The sequence below is a fragment of the Trichinella spiralis genome, assembly GCF_000181795.1.
Source record: "Trichinella spiralis strain ISS 195 chromosome Unknown Scfld2, whole genome shotgun sequence".
NCBI classification, from domain to species: domain Eukaryota; kingdom Metazoa; phylum Nematoda; class Enoplea; order Trichinellida; family Trichinellidae; genus Trichinella; species Trichinella spiralis.
In genome coordinates this window covers 8,046,583-8,064,050 of record NW_003526941.1, presented here as the reverse complement: position 1 = coordinate 8,064,050, position 17,468 = coordinate 8,046,583, and the positions used below count along the sequence as shown (strand labels likewise).

Sequence of the window (17,468 nt, the reverse complement as noted above, 5' to 3'; positions counted from 1 at the left end):
GAGTATTGTTGTGACGTCCGGTGGTTTTGTGTTGGGAGAAAGTGGATAGGCAGCACACCGCATCGACAGTTGCATGAATCATTGCACTTCCGGCGTTGTTTTTTTTCCTGCCTACTAGCATTTGTGTCATTGCTAATGCATGCAATACATGAATATTTTTTTTGCTAGAATTTCATTGTGCGTCGTTCGACACAGCCGAATTCAATGGCGTTGACAGTGAAATTGTCTTCAGCCGACGATCAGGAAGCGATTGAGCATTATTTGATCGAGGTGACCAGTGTGGGAGTGCGACTCGAAGGGTCACCGAACACTTTTGCTGCATTGCCTTTGCTGTTAGCTTACTACATGGATAACGGGTATATATGCTTATTTAGATAGAGATTCATTTATGTTGATTTTTGATTTTCCTTCTGACAGTGAAGAGCTGGAATGCAAGCTTACACTTCCTCGAACGGTGATGCAATGTGAAACCAGGCGTGAATTGTGCTCTTATGCGCTGCTTGGTCAAGAATTTTGGACGGCTGATTTGATTCCATCCGATGGGAGAAAAATTGTTTCTGGCAAAGTGCGCAAAGCTGCACTGCTACCAGCGGTTGTACAGAGTGAAAATAGTAACAATCGAAGTTTGTCGTTGTCCAGTTGTCCATCCAAGGCTGGCTGTACAACGCAGACATTGGCATCATCGAAGAACACGGCAACTAAAACGATGGCAGGAGGAAAAGTTGCGTTAACAACGATGACCACAGCAATAACCACCACCACCACAACAACAGCAGCAACAACAACAACAACAACATTAGCAGCAACACCGGTGTTTTCGACCAACAGTAGTTGTGGTGGAACAGCGGCAAGAGTTGGCGCCGGGTGCAAGCTGGTGCCGGCTTCGAAAGCTCGTTCTGGAAGCTTGTCCGATGCGTTCGGCTCGCGGCTGTTGTTGAACAGCAACGCAGCCGACTCGTGCGGTCGGAAGCCATTCAAATTTCGAAGCTTCTTCGAGCATACACGCCAGCCGGTCATTGGTCGAGAATCTCGTTCCACGTCCGCATCCAGGGGTACCGCGTGCAGGGCAACGCCTGAACGTCGCCTGGCTGGACTGTTTCAGCCGGACGAGCCGGTCTGTACCGGCACACCGACATTGGCCAGGAAAAAGTTGCTCACGTTCAAGCCAACCAATCCCAGTAGCAGCAGCAGCAGCACCTCCAACAACAACAGTTCGACGGGGTTTCGAAATTTCGGCTCAAGCTTGCGAACTTGTTCATCCAATTCTTCCGGCTTTGGTATGCTTCGACGTGAGAAATCCGATCTTGGCTGGACGAACAACATCACCCACGAACCATGGCGACAGACCAGTGCTCAAAGTGGACAAAGCTCGTTGTCAAAATTGAACGGCTGTCCAAATTTTTTGTCCAACTGCACAATAAGCAGCGGCGGATCGACGACAAGCCGCCTGCGAAGTTGTGTCGAAGAATTGAAGCGGTGTCGTATTGGTGGGGCGTTGACCAGCCGACGCTTGCTCACCCGTTCTACGTTGCCAAAGCCGGCTGTCAGTAGCCCGGCGACAGGTTTGAACATCGGCAGTGCTCGGGCAGCAAATTCAAGCAACAGTTTGTTGAGGTTGAGTGCGTCGAAAAAAGCAACCCCTCGTGCCAATGAACAGAGCAGCGAACTGAGGCACGTTTCCAAACGGAACCGCGATGGACAGGGGAAAAGGTTATCCGCGCCGGGTTTGATCGATGCCGGCGGTGGAATGGTCGAACTGCTTCGTGAATTGAAAACTCGACAGGGGCAATTATTACTTAACGGTGGTAGTGAATCAGTCAGTCGACCAACTGCTATAACAACGAGAAATGTTGCCACAAACGTTGCTACTGCCACTGCTGCTACTGCAACTACTACTACTAATGTAATTCCACCAGTAACAGCAGTTGCTACGGTGACCACTGATGCTGCTGCTACTACTACTAATGTTGCTAATGGTAATAATAACAATGGAAATGCTCCACCGCTTCGTGTTGTAACGATGAACAAAAGCAATTCTAATTTGACTACAATAAAGGAAATTGCGGCATCTGTCCGAGAACGGCACCGTAGTCGTAGTTTGGAAGCGATACTGGCAGAAGAAGAAGAAGAAGCTGGTAGGGTGGTAGATTCTGCAGCACCGACACCACGACGTCGACAGAAAGAAGTGGCCAGACGTCGGGCAGTAGTGGAACCGGCGCCGAAACGAGAATCCGATTATGGCGTTTTGCGAGAATCGACCGTCAGTGGTGTCAGCGGTGAAGAGCTCGACGACAGCAGGTCTGTAGCATCGATGGCCGGCACGGTGTTTTCAGAACCGTGGGACTCGAGTATGTGGGAAAATTTACTGACCATAGCCACATCGATGGACCAGCCGGAAGAAAATGCGAATAAGACCCAAATGGAACCGGCCGTATGGCGGATGGCAAATTCCAGTCCAACTGCCCCTTCTTCACCGGCAGTTTATACAAAAGTGAACCCTTGCAATTCACCGGCTAGTCAGAATGCAGCTCTCGCTGATCACATTCGAGCTTTTCAAGTTAGCACTTTTTTAAATTAAAGAATTTTTTTATTAATGAAAATTAATTTGTAGAACAACAACTTCCCGACTATGTTCGCTCCTCCGTGGGATGAATTTTCTAGACGTATTCCACTTCCATCGGAAGGAGGTGCCAGCATAGCTCGGAGTAGCGTCAGCGGCGGAAGCGCAGATTCACCGTCTTCATCGCGTGATTCTTCGTCACGTCGTCTGGAACTGATCGCTCGAGAACGTTTCGTAGATCAGCTGAATTCATTCTCAGTTAGCGACTGCGATTCGGACAGTCTCATGGGTAAGAGGAAGTGAATAAATATTATTATTATTATTATTAAACTCTAGTGGTAAATTTTTATCTTTATTATTATAGCAAAAGCGAAGACCCAAAAACGTCGAAGTCATCGTATAGATTCTGGAATCAAAATTCAAAATTGTGTTGTCCAGTACGTGGAGTTATTTATTTATTTTTGAAACAAATGTAAAATTTTTCAGACTTGCTCGTAATTCGGATACGTTTATTGGTGCACAAGTGCAGTCGTTCATCAAGTGTACCATGGAAGCTCAAGAAACAGATCCGCATGTTGTTCTTGGAAATGTAAAAAGAATAATTTCTTTTGTTGAATTGAATTTTTTGCATTCTGTTTTCAAGGTACGCCAATTTATAAATGGATTGAAAAATTATTTGGTGAAACAAGGCGAAGCAGCTTTTCACTCTTTAATCGAAATGGAAAGATCCAACTTGAAGCCAAATGAATTTTTGAACATCGATGCAATTTTGGAGGGAGTTTTGCAAAAAATTATTCTTGCTCCGCTGAAATCGCACATTTATCATATTCTTGTGAAAGAAAGTTCCAAAAATGGATCTTTGGAAACGTTTTCAGAAAATATGGCGGCTCTTCGAGCAAAACTTCCTGAAGAATTGGGCATACTGGTTAGTTTTGTCATATATATATGTGTGTGTGTATTATTTATTTATCAAAATCGTTGTAGGAGGATAAATGCGACGGTACAAAAATGGACAAAGTTCGCAGTCGATTACGCAGCATGCAGCATCATTATTCGCCTTTGAAAAAGTTGGAATATCTGCTCAGTGCTGTTTCAGTTGTTTACAAAGGAAGCGGATCTGTCTATGAGACGACGAATAGCAGCAACGCCACGTTGGAATTACCCGCTGCTGACGGTCAGCATTTTTTCTTTGTTTTTTTGAATTGTGGTGGTTTTGATTTCAAATTTTAAATCAATAATGATTCATCTTTTTTTTCATTTTTAGAACTTGTCCGGTTGTTGGTCTACCTTTTGTCGAGATGTTCAGTGGTTGGCTGCGAAATTGAAGCAGATTACATTTGGGGTCTTCTGCATCCGGCTTTGTTGTTCGGCGAAGCGTCCTATTATTTGACCGCTTTGTCGTCTGCTGTGCATGTTCTCAAGCATATCGATTTATTGCCAAAGCTTCACGATAATTGTCCTTTTGCCATCGAAGTAAAAATTTTATCACTATTTTTACGTTTTATCATAAAAATTATCTGTACATTTATTTTTTTAGAGTATCGAAACAGCGGGCGCATTTTTACGCGTTGCTATTCCGGATGAAGTCAGCGGTGCCATACACAATCATTGTTTTCCAGCTTTGCCACAAATTTCTGCTGCAAAATTATGTAATTTCATTTCTGTTGTTGTTTATTGATTTAATTTTTAAATCGAAAGCAGCTTTTATTGTTGTTGTTTTTTTCTTTATAGGTCGGATGATTGCTCACAAATTTGGTATCACTAATCCAGAAGATCATGGCATCTATTTATTGGTTGATGGATTTGGTTAGGAAAAAAAATTTATTTCTATTTATTCAATATAATAGAAAAACATGAATTTTTAATATTTAATTATGTGGAATTATTTTTGCTTCAGAAACTTGCCTTCTTCCATCCGAGTGCCCTGAAATGGTAAAGGAACAATTGCGAGCCGCTGGAAAGCCTCACATGTTTGCTTATAAACGACACGAAGCGAAAATTGCCTGGCCAAAAGTGGCAGTTTCTCCCGCTTCGCAGTGAAATTTGCATTTCACCCATTCTGATTTATCTTACAACTGTTATTTAAAAAAAATTTATTTTTCGTTTTAACGTTTGAACAGTTTTGAAAAACGCGGTGCCTTTATCTGATCATTTCCTGTTATGCTGAATGCATTCATCCATTTTATTTATTAATAATATATAATATGAATTTTTCTAATAATAATAATATTTATATTTGTTATTAAGATGGATCTGAATTGGGAAAAACTTTTTCTCGAGCTCTCCGATTAGAGAGAGAAAATTCTTCAGTCAAAAACAACAGAAAAATTTTTATATACTTAATTTTGGTGACGTCGGCGACGTACACTGTGTGTAATTTTTACCATGTTTTACATTTTCTCATTTATATTGTTTTCATCGGTGCTGTTTGCTGCTTTTAAATAATTACTTGATAATACTGTATTGAGGGTCATGTTGTCTGTGTTATTATTGAAAAAGAAAATTCCATCTTCTTCAAATTATTATAATTTTTTTGAATTACTATCCAATGGTTGATCGTTTCAACATTTATATTTTTTTGTTGTACATCGTTGCATGCTTAGATGTTGCAATAGTAGCAACAACTGCAACCGCTGCTTCCAGTGGTGGTCTGTTCTTTTTTATTCTTTTTTACGCCATTACGATCTTGGTTATATTCTAATGAGCTTTTTTCCCCATTTCTACGACACAACTGTTCATTCAAATGTAAATTTATCAAAATGCTTTATCTGTTTGAACACGTCATTTATTTCTTTTTTTTCAAACGTCGTCACAGCTATTATTTTATACCTTTTCTTTCTCTATCATATAATATATACTCGGCGCTTTCTTTCATCTATTTGAATTGCAATGCAAAAAGCACCGTGAAATTTCATTTTATTTTCATATTTCTGTTATTGTTAAATATACTGGATATTTTATAATAATAATTATAATAAAGTTTTGTTTTTTTTTCGAAATTTTAAATCAACGTTTCGATGGTTTTGTTGATTTTGATTGGTTGACTCCTAGCCAGAGAACGCTATTTGATGAAAAAAGCTGTGTAATGTGCTAATTTTATATTTGCATTTATTCCACTTTCGACCAATGAGAAGTAAATAGTGTGTGTCGATAGTTGTGATTCAGCGTTTTGTTAACACTGTAATAGTAATATTTATTTGTCACTTATCTCTGGAAAAACTTGGACTCGCTTATCTTGTCGTTGTTGTTGTGTAATTATTTATTCAAGTGATGTCGTCGGTTGATTTTCATTTTCAATTTTCAAAATTAATTAACTACGCATGCTTGTAAATTTGCATGATATACGTTCGTTGTTGTTCATCTATTTGACTAGAAATGAGAACTATTTTTGCTCGATTATTGTCACTTTATATATTCAATTGGAACAGGTCGATGATTTTATATTGAGAAATGCTAACAGAACAAACACGATAAGATAAAATTTGTTTTGCCGTTTGATGAAAACGTTCGCTGCGTATGTTTATTGTCAAATATTATAGTCTGTATAAAATGCTGCTAAATGAGATGGTGAAAGTTGAAGCCGTGTCGACGACAGCAGCGTAAAGCCTCTTCGGCAACAGCGACTAACTACAACGCGGTTGGTTCAAATTGCCATTTCATATTTCCATATTTTTACTTTTTGAACAGGTATTTTTATCATTTCTATTTTCTCTCTCTCTCTCTCTCTCTCTCTCTCTCTCTCTCTTTGTATGTTAATTTCAAAATTTTCATATTTATTTATGATATGAAGATAATATGCATTTTTTCTTGCTGTTTCATCATTCTTAGATTCAAATTTACATTGTCATTAATTATTTTTATCGTTCTTGGCTTTTTTTAATCTCCTTCATTATTTTGTTTTTTTTTGTCCATGTTGCAAAAAAAATTTTTTTTTTCAGTAGAAGCTTCATTATTACTTTTGTTTGTTGAACATACGGAAGTTGTTCTCGCTTTTACTGACGAACAGATTTACGATTTTCCTGACGATTTGACTTTATTAGTTCAAATACGTTCAGCTGAATCATTACTGTTGTCTGATTAGTTACGTGATATTTGCATTTGCATTGTTGAGAAGAATCTGTACATATGTATCGTATTTATCTATTTAAATGTGGTATATATTTAAGAGAAAGAGACACTATTATAAATGATGCAGATCAGAATTTTTCTTTTAATGAGAAATTGTCATTTCTAATGATATACTACTACTTATTTATAGTTTCGATTTGACATTTTAGTAATAATAATAATAATAATGCTTTTGTTTTTTTTTCTTTTGGTAAAGGGTATATTTTTTGGTTGGTTGACTTTGTGCTGCGATGGTCGATACAGTGCTGGTCACCGGTGCAAGTGGCTTAATTGGTCGGGCTATGCAAGCGGTAATCAGAGAAAAAGTGAAAAACTATGACGTCAACATGAATTGGATATTCGTCAGTTCCAAGGATGCCGATCTGACTAACTATGTTCAAACGAAGCTGATGTTCCAGGTACACCAGCCGACGGCGGTGATTCATTTGGCAGCCAAAGTTGGTGGCTTGTTTTGCAATTTGGACAACAATTTGTCATTTTTTCGTGAAAATATGATGATCAACGACAACGTGCTTCGATGTGCCCATGAACATAACATTAAAAGAGTGATTTCTTGTTTAAGGTATATTGCACCAGAAGTAGAGGAAAAATGGATATTCGAACAACAAATGCAGATGCATTTCAATAATTACAATTCATGCACGACTTTTTGGCGTATGTTTTATTTATTTTTCTTTTTAGCACTTGCATTTTTCCCGACAATACCACTTATCCACTTGATGAAAATATGATTCATCTTGGACCACCGCACGAATCGAACATGGGATACGCGTACGCGAAACGCATGCTCGACATGCTCAGCTCGCTCTACAACAGGCAGTACGGCTATTGTTACACGTCGATTGTACCGTGCAACGTGTTTGGTCCGCATGATAATTTCAGCCTGAAAAATGGTCACTCTATACCTGCACTCATTCACAAATGTTACTTGGCCAAAGAGAAGAGTAATTTATTATAATTTTTATAATTTCATCAATAATTGAGTTTAATATTAACTGATTTATGAACTTTTGAAAAAAATACTAATTTTTCCAACAAAAACTTCATCGTTTTATTCTTATTTTTATTGAATAATTAATTGCTCAGTGAATCAATGATAAAATTGTTCGTCATCAAATCAGATAGCATTGTTATCGATTCTCAATAGATTAGTTGTAATATTGAAAACTTTGGATTTTTTTTTCAAATAATGTATTTTGAAATTTTGATTCAACGAAATTATTCTATTAATTGAAATCGTAAATTTTTATAGATACTCCACTAGTCGTTTTTGGTACTGGCAAACCTCTTCGTCAGTACATTTACTCTTTGGATTTGGCGCGTCTCATCATTTGGGCGTTGGAAAATTACAAAGATCCCACTCCGATCATTTTAGCTACCGACGAAGCGGACGAGGTGACCATTGAACATGTCGCCAAATCTATTGCCCAAGGGATGCAATTTCAAGGTCCGATTATATTTGATACCTCGAAATCGGATGGGCAATTCAAGAAAACATCTTCGAACGCCAAAATGCGTTCCTATTTGCCGGATTTCAAGTTCACTCCGTTTGATAAAGCTATTCAAGAAACCGCCGAATGGTTCACTGCTAATTTTGATTCGGCAAGAAAGTAGACAATCTGAATTTTCTCTTTTTTTTCAGTGCTGACTTGCACGAAGTGTTCATGTTGTGCTTTTCTTTCTTTTCTTTTCTTCATTCACTTAGGTGTTGTAATTTTCGCATTCATGTTGGCCAATTTTTACTTTATTCACTGATTGCAATTTCAACCCATTTATTTTTCTACGGTATACTTTATGATATGGTAAGAAGAATATTTTTTAGGTTTTGTTTGTGAAATGTAAAAAATGATTTGCTACCTATTGCATACTTTGGTGCGAATGTTATTTATTCAATGCTTACGTGTCTGACGACTTGTGTTATTCGCCTAGCTGACTGTAACCGAATAATCGTTTACGGCTTTGGCTGAATAACAGTGATGATAATTCAAAAGTGAAATTATTGTGAAATGAAGAAATAACTACATTTGAAAACGTCCACTGATTGCTATCTGTTTTTCGAACGTATTCTGAGCAGCATATGAAAATTGAACAAAAATATTAATTTTTTTTAGCAGATTTAAAATGTCGAAATTTTTTCAGAATATTTTTAAATTAACATTTATAATGGAAAAACTTTTTTCTAAATGAAATGCAGAAAAACATTTGTGTAATCTACAAAACTGTTAGTGAAAATCAAGTTTGATTATAAGTGCGGTGATCATTTTTTCTGTTCGACAATGTTATCGGATCATGATATATTGCAAAAAACATTTAAAACTGTATTTGCACTTCTGAATAATAAAGGTAAGCTTTGAAAATCAGGAGAATTTGATTTCAAAATTTCAGGAATCTTTCCTATTTGGAATCTGTGCGTATCAGCCGGAAAATCAGATCGAGTTGGTTTGGTTTGATTTGGTTGGTCAACTCGACTGTTTCGAATCATTTTATTATTATTCGACTGAGTTGGTTTTTTCTGCATTCTTCCTTGAATCATTATAAAATGTCAACTACGCTTGAAGCGTGGTTGATGAGGAAAAGAAAAGCTACTGTTGTAATGAAATTCATGACAGTGTTGCTTGTTTTTCAAACGTTTCAGCTTTCAACGGCAGAACCTTGAACGAAAAGCAAACCAAACTAGACGTTTTGCTTAATTAATAGTGGCGAAAAGAAATAAATATTTGCATAGAAGTGCGAATGTATTTGATTACATTATAAATTTATCAACTGAACTGCGTTCACTGGGTAGATGTGTTGTTTGTCACAGACATTTTAATCATCTGTAGCTTTTTTTGATTTGCTTTTTTTCATCTTCACTTATAAGTTTTGTAAATGATTCATCATTTCTTTTATTGTTGCATCATTGTTTTCCTTTTCAGGAAACGTCACATTTGGCAGGATAGACTTTTTTGAGTTAAATGTTTTGCTTTCCATGTAACACTTTATTGGATTCAATTCTTTTCGTTTAGATAATTTTCCTGAACATCAGTACTACTGTATTTCTTATATTTTTAAAAATTTGATTCGCTCTTTTGCACTTTGATTTGCCTTTCACCGTAACAGCTCATCATGGCAATGCAAATAGTTATTTCAGCTAATCAGTAGGCAGCATTTTGTGTTTTGTTGTTTCTCTAATTTTTCTTCTAATTTTCTGATCTTATTGATTAACTGATGAAAAGTTAGTGTTGTTACAAAATTCAGATTTTCTTGGAAATAATGTTCTCTTAATCGGTGCTCTGTTTTGCACAGTCTTCTTGTAAATTGTAAGCTTGTTGCAAAGTGTATACCTATTTTTAACTGTCCACTGTGCTTACCTTATACACTGTATGGACCACTGGTGCAATATTCATTTTTAGAATTGGAGACATTCCAGAACTATTTATTATTGAACTACAAGGGGATCTTGAACTCAGCAACAGTAAATCGTTGAGTGGCACGTTAATCTCGGCATTCAGTTGTAACAAACAAGTACAATTTTATAATTAAAATACAAAGTTATTTTGAATTGATTTATTGTTTTCGTTTTTACAGGGGGACGCGTTCATGATCGTTGGTCGTCATATTCTTCGAGGAAAAGTTGAACAACTGCAACGGCCTATTGCTCTTGTCAAGCAGTGCAGTGGTGACGTTTCCACATCTACCCATCAAGATGTAAATTTTGAAATTTCCGGTATCATCTACAAAAAAATACGATTCAACCTTCGACCGAAATCTATTATTTTTTCACATCTGAAATGACGACTCTGTAACGGAAAGCATTTTCAATTCTTCATGTTCAGTGTAATTATGTTCATTCTGAATGAAAACAATCTTGACATTTTGTTGCATTTGATAATTTGAATTTTTCAAACAGAAAACAGTTGTAAACAATTTTTTAAAATTCTGAAATGTTTAAATAAGTAAATGCTGATATTATATTGAAAGAAATTAATTTTCGTCTATAAAATATGTCAACGAAATTCTTTTGATGAACTTTAAAAGTTTTGGTTTTTTTACTAAGTTTAATATTGTGTAAACCATGTTTTTTCAAGTGTATATAATGAAAACTAATTTACTCTTTGTAAACTTATACTTTACAGTTGTATTGAATAACTAGGATATGTTGTTTCATTCAATATATTTTTTGCTTCAAAAGAATTTTCAATTAGTGCCTTCAGCATGGTATACGGTATTTGGTAAGTTCTTTTTGATAAATTATCGAGAAGCAAATACTGCTTGAGTTTTGGTAAAAAGTTTGGAATTTTCTTTGCTAAAATTAAATTACTAAAAGCGAAATAATGTCTTTTCGTGATGGATATCTGTTTCTTTATAATACAGTGCAATTCATAGGGTAAATATTTCTGAATACGCTGAACCGATGAACGCTCATATAATAATTGTGAAAATTTTAGTTGGTCATTGATTTTTTGGAAGATAGTCATTGGTCTTTTAACAGGCATAACATTGAACCATGTTTATTCTGTCGTGGGATGTCAAGTTGAATTTTTCCAAACTCTGGCTCTTCTAGAAGTAAGTACACTATGCATGCATGCATTAGGATGATGCTGAATTTGCTTCTACTTTACTGCCTTTGTTTTAATTCAAACCGAATTTTCCCACCAAAAGCAGAAATTTTGATATATTCTATTATTTATATTCTTTGTTATGCACTACTGTTTGCTTCAGCGTTTCATGTTTTAAATATCATTACGAAAACTTTGTTCGAGCTATTGAATAATGATGACAAATTTTGTCCTTTATTATTTTACATTGCACAGTGTTGTAATTTAAAATTTATTTTTCTCATAAATAATCGACTTATGCAAATAATTTAGATTGTTCACAGCTACACTGGACTTGTTCGTTCCCCTACAGTTACTACCGCAATTCAAGTATTGTCGAGATTATTTATCCTTTGGCCGATAACGCATTGCGTTGTTGAAGTAACGAAATGTTTGTTTAGTAAATTATTCATTTCATGTATCATTATTGTCCACTTTTTAATTATTCCCATTTTTGTTTTTTCTGTTTTTTTGTTAAGCTTTTTTATTACTTATAAAATGTTAGAATTTAATAATGCTTTAAACTGATGGTGGACGAATACTTGAAATTATTTTGTTTAGGCTCAGTCATCTTTGGGAACGTTTTTGTACATTACAGCCTGGTCAATTTCTGAAATAGTGCGATATTCATTTTACGCTCTGAACATACTTGCTGTCACTCCCAAATTTTTAACATGGCTTAGGCAATTAATCCGCTTTTTCAATTCCATTTTTCTGCTTCTAACAGCGTGTTCTTTTAGATATACTTTGTTTATTGGGCTTTATCCTTTGGGTGTGGCAGGAGAACTGTTGGCAATTTTTGCCGCAATGGGACCAATTGGAAGAAGAAAACTGTTTACATTGGAAATGCCAAATATCTTCAACATGTCTTTCAATTTTTATTATTCGCTGTTTTTTATTATTCCACTATACGTACCACGTAAAATTAATTTTGTCTAATGCTGTGTGAAGTGTGATTTATTGAATTTTACTTTTTAGTGTTTCCCATGTTATACATGTACATGCTGAAGCAACGAAAGAAAGTATTGTATTCGGCAGAGAAAAAATTTGCTTGAAAACTACTCACCTAGACGACGACGACCGCAGTTGTATTAGGCAACAGAATGAAGAACATTATTCAAATAGAAAATTAACTACTTATTATTAGACTTGTGCAATGGTATTGGAATAAGAATTTCAATTGGAAAATAATAAATTATTACTTTGGTTTTTATCTATTTGTTTGTTTAAATTGAAACGTTTTCAGCGAATCTATTTTCTAACTAGTGACATAGCTTGCATTGAAAATGAAGATGGTTTAGTCTTTTTCAGTGAATTTCCGAACAATGACAACGAAGATGATTTCTTTTCTATTATTCTACAATGCTTCAGTGGTTCTTTTGGGTAAACTAGTAGTACTTTTTCCTAATGCTTATTTTATGGCGGGATATTTTAGTTTTGGGTTCAGTCGACCATTTGAAACCTAGCGCATCAGCGTTGGAACAAATCAGTGCTGTTCAGAAACTGTTGAATCGAATCAGTTTTGGTTTAGCTGATTTTTATGTCCTGGAAATTGACCGCTCTCTCAGCGATAACAGTGAAATGGTGCTTGTAAGTTCAATTTCAATTGTATACATTTGCTTGAAAATCTGAAGTGTTCAAGGTGAAAAGTTGGAAAGATGTTCGAAATCAGACTTTAATAAAAGGCACATCCGGTGTGGCGCTGGCGTTTGGAGTGAATGCTCATCTGAGAAATATGTACGACGTGCACATTGCTTGGGATGGTATCCGGGTTGAGCTTCCGGCAATTGTTTCGCCTCCTCACAAGCAGATGGTGTTTAAAAGTATTGGCAGGTGAAGTTGATTTGTTTTAATATAAAAAATATTTTCTTTCAAAAAATGTTGTTCACAGTGTAAAATAATAGCTTAGTTCAGTTTTCAATCCAAGTGTCTTTCAAAAACAGACCTTAGGCAGCAAAATCGTATTTACATCTGCTGCAGATATTATCATATGTTAAACCTACTTGAACCACACGTTAGTTATTTACGAAACAAACCGCTTAGAAAACTTTATTTAATGCTGTCTTAATTTAGATATCGTTACTTTGGTAACGTATGCACATTCAGTTATTCGTTTGCTTGGTGGAATTGGTCGAGATGGGAATACTTCATCGATTGGATGGCGTTGAATGGAATCAACTTACCTCTTGCTCATGTAGGCAACGAAGTGGTCTGGAAATCGGTATGTTATTTTTTATTGTCATTTTTACAAATCGCTTATTATTGCTTGCTTATTAGGTGTTTCAAGATTTTGGCTTGACGGACGAAGAAATTGACCAGCATTTTGCAGGACCTGGCTTTTTAGCATGGTATAAATTTGAACCCTTTTTACAATTAGTTTTTATTATTTTACTTTATTTTTTTGGAACCGCATGGGAAATTTGAAAAAGTGGCAAGGTCCTTTGACTGAAACATGGCATCAGGATCAGTTGGTTTTGCAAAAAAGAATTCTCAAGCGAATGGTGGAATTTGGTATGTTACCAATTTTGCCCGCTTTTGCTGGGCACGTGCCAGACGGTTTTAGAAGGTTTCTAATTTTATTTTTATTGCTTTTAATTAACAACCTGAATCATTAATCAAACTATTATATTATTCAGAATTTTTCCTACGGCAAATCTACTTTCTGCTAAATGTTGGATATTCAATTCAACATACAGTTGTTTGAAATTTGTACATCCATCAGATCCATTGTTTCTTCAAATAGGGAAGGCCTATATGCAGAAGGTAGCGGTGCAGAATTTGAAGTGTAAATAAAAATGATTGAAGTGAAGCTTTTAGCTTGAAAATTATTTCGGCTTGTTTCATGCTTACAGCGCAGATCCGTTTAATGAAATGGTTCCAAACACATTTGATGTCATGTTTCTGAGAAATGTATCTTTTGCTATATATAATGTGATGTTATCTGTTGATCCAAAATCAGTTTGGTAAGTAAAACCCAATAAACCTGTATACATAGAATGTCAATTTATGTCAGTGGTTTAATTTGTAGGGTGTTGCAGTCGTGGATGTTTCTGTCTAGTGAAAGGTGGCTTGAAAATGAAAATGCAAAACATTTTCTAACTGCAGTTCCTACAGGAAGCATTTTGGTCGTTGATTTATATGCAGAAGAATATCCGTTGTATGAAAAATTTTCTGGTTTCTACAATCAGCCGTTCATTTGGTGCATGTTGCACAATTTTGGTGGAGTTCAGGGGTTGTACGGTAACCTTGCGAGAATCAATCAGGTTTGACAGTTTTACAAAAGAATTTTCAACTTTGTTGAAACTGATGTTTTGGATTGGTTTTTCTTTTGCTTTTTTCTTTGAAAACTATTCTTTGTTTATAATTCAGAAATTGGCAGATGTTTCTACTGTTTCAAATATAAACATGGTTGGCACTGGTTTGTCAATGGAAGGCATTGATCAAAATTATGTCGTTTATCAAATGGCTCTTGATCGGTTTTGGTCTCCTAATAATCAGAAAGTTGATTTAGCTGCTTGGTATATATATATACATTTGGTATGTTCACGGTCGATATTTAACACTTAAATTCAGGATAGTGCAATATTGCATACAACGTTACGGTAGACTGGAAACAAACGTCATATCGGCATGTAAATTATTATTGGTAATTTTACTATAATGTATTTTTTAAGTAAAATTATTTAGAGAATCATTATTACTTTCATATTTTGAATAGTTATTCAAAATGAAAAAAATTATTGTGAATCATCATATATGTAAAATGGAGATATACATTAATGATAATTAAGTTTCATTTTAAGAACTTTAGATTTATTTTTTTTATATTTTTTTATAGAATAACGTCTATTGCGCAGAGCACATTTTCTTTCATTGCAAATTGAATTCTGTCATTGATGAAGACACTCGTAATTGGTTGAAAAATCGTTTTCTTTCAAATGATCATCATAATATTGGCTTATTAACTTTGCGACCAAAGTTCGGCATGAAAGAACAGGTAATTGTAGTTTCTTTCTATTTCAATAATTTAATCAAGGTCATACTATTGCATGCATTGATGATATTTAAATTCGAATCAAATATAATTTGCATCTTCTTTTATTCAACATTTCAATTATGAGACAAAAATATCAAATGTTGTTGATAAATGTTGATGATCATCATCAGTTTGATTTCGACAAAAATCAGCCGTAACCAATTTGTGGATATCTTTCTTCCTGTTGTTAATATATTGTGAATTTCCTTGGGCATTGTAATTGAAGTTTTTGCCTGTGCAAAGAACGCTTATTTGTCATCAATCTAAATTTTCATTGCATTCTGAAAAGGACATTTTCTTTGAAAAGTTTTAAATTTTGTTGAATTTAGGGTGTTGGTATTACAAAATCCATTTACACAGCATGGGGGGCATTTTTACAATCATCGCGTACGTGCCAGGAAAATGAAATTTACATAAATGATTTGGTCGAGTTGACGAAACACGCACTGATGTTAACTGGAGCTAAATTGTACGAAAAGTTGCAAGCTTCTTACATTAGAAAGTAACCAAATTTTCCATTTTGAATTATATCGAACAATAGCTTATGAAAGCATGGAAAATGTTCACTCCATTGTTAGCAGATGTGGTCAGGAATTTTTGGAAAACGCAGCAGCTGTTGAACAAGTCCTTTCTGACTTGGAGTGGATTTCAAAAACCCATTCAAGATCTATGCTGTCCAAGTGGATTGAAATTGCACGCGCAAATGGAAAAACTGCTGCACAGAGTGACCAATTGGAAGAGAATTTACGCATGCAGGTCACAATTTGGGGTCCACAGGGTGAAATTGTGGATTATGCTCGAAAACAGTGGGCAGCGTTGTTCAGTGAATATTATTTACCTCGATGGAGGCTTTTCTTTGCTCATCTTTATGCTGATATATTGCAACTGGAAACTTTCAACCAAACTCTTTTAAATAGTCGACTATTTCACGAAATTGAACTACCTTTCGCATTGCAAAAAATTCCAAATATTGACCAACCAACTGGCAACACTGTTGTCGTATCGAAAATATTGTACAGTCGTTATCGAATTATCAAATGATAACATCCACTTACATCGCCAACAATAACTTATTCACTTCATAATCAAAAGTAGTTCATTATTTCGGCACAGCATAAGTTATACATCACAATAATCAAATCCCTGCCACTTTTATAGTGAAAATTTTCATGGTATACCGTACACTTCAAAAACTGCTTTATAAACCTAAATAGCAATTAAATACAGTACATTATTCGCTAACATTACTTTTTTTGTAGAACACGAAATCTGCACAATTAAACTGAACGCATTTGTAGCAAAGCTCTAAATCTTTTCTTCATTTGTTCATTAATGAATCGTTACAGTAACTTTTCTCAATCAAAAAATATTAATTATTTAAAACAGGATGATAGATTAAATTGATTGTGAAAACATTATTTGAAACACTTGAAAGGAAAAATGAAAACAGTTACAATTCAAGAGTGAATATATAACAGAAAATGATGTATAAATTTTGTCAGGGAACTTTACGGTAATCGTTTCCATTTATATAGGTCATTTTTGAATTTTCAAATCGCTGTCATTGGTTGAATTTGCTAGTTTGTCTGCTGTCAGTCTACCGTATTCTTTCAATGTGTTCCTGTATGTCATCATTGTATAATCAATGTGTATTTTATGTGATTTTATTGTACGTATTCATTTGCATTCTAATATTTAAAATCAAAATATTAATAAATAATTTGGAATGAATGTCAACGATAAAAAATGTTTCTTGAAATCATCGCCTTAGCATTCACATTTAAACATTCCCCTGTACTATTGTTTCAGTTAAGTAAATAGAACGCGATGAAAAATTATCAGTAGGAGAGCATGTAAATTTGCATACGAGCTCATTATTGTTTGCTTTGTGACCTTATTTGAAATAATTTCAGATTGACGCCATGAGTGACGTGGTGCGTTTTGATATTCAAATGCGTCTAAAATACAATTTCCAATGCCAACTCAGTCGTTCGTTGTTTTTTCATTTTTATTTTTCAAATCAACACTAAAAGAAGATCAGAATTGAACAATGAGAAGCGACTGCGTTTGGTAAGTGGCAATTATTTGGTATATAACACAATTATAAAAATTGTACAATTGAAAACAAAGTATCCAGTGTAATTTTTCAACAGAAATGTGTAATACA

At 35.1% G+C, this 17,468-nt stretch overlaps 2 protein-coding genes across 2 annotated transcripts; both read left to right on the top strand.

The window, feature by feature from the left end:
• Positions 1-204: 204 nt before the first annotated feature.
• Tsp_06829 (putative Ras association domain protein) lies at positions 205-4,600 on the top strand. Its single transcript, XM_003380627.1, has 11 exons — positions 205-356; positions 418-2,557; positions 2,612-2,849; positions 2,925-3,006; positions 3,047-3,149; positions 3,204-3,485; positions 3,545-3,734; positions 3,825-4,033; positions 4,098-4,209; positions 4,292-4,366; positions 4,458-4,600. The coding sequence occupies exons 1-11, from the start codon at positions 205-207 to the stop codon at positions 4,598-4,600; spliced, it is 3,726 nt and encodes a 1,241-aa protein (XP_003380675.1).
• A 2,318-nt stretch (positions 4,601-6,918) lies between these two features.
• On the top strand, positions 6,919-16,342 carry Tsp_06828 (GDP-L-fucose synthetase). The gene is made up of 18 exons (XM_003380626.1): positions 6,919-7,250; positions 7,370-7,611; positions 7,941-8,298; positions 8,331-8,490; positions 9,074-9,142; positions 10,256-10,394; positions 10,821-10,899; positions 11,116-11,233; positions 11,539-11,656; positions 11,864-12,184; positions 12,701-12,855; positions 12,908-13,098; positions 13,339-13,486; positions 14,083-14,228; positions 14,294-14,528; positions 14,635-14,802; positions 15,631-15,803; positions 15,883-16,342. The coding sequence occupies exons 1-18, from the start codon at positions 6,919-6,921 to the stop codon at positions 16,340-16,342; spliced, it is 3,612 nt and encodes a 1,203-aa protein (XP_003380674.1).
• Positions 16,343-17,468: the final 1,126 nt, after the last annotated feature.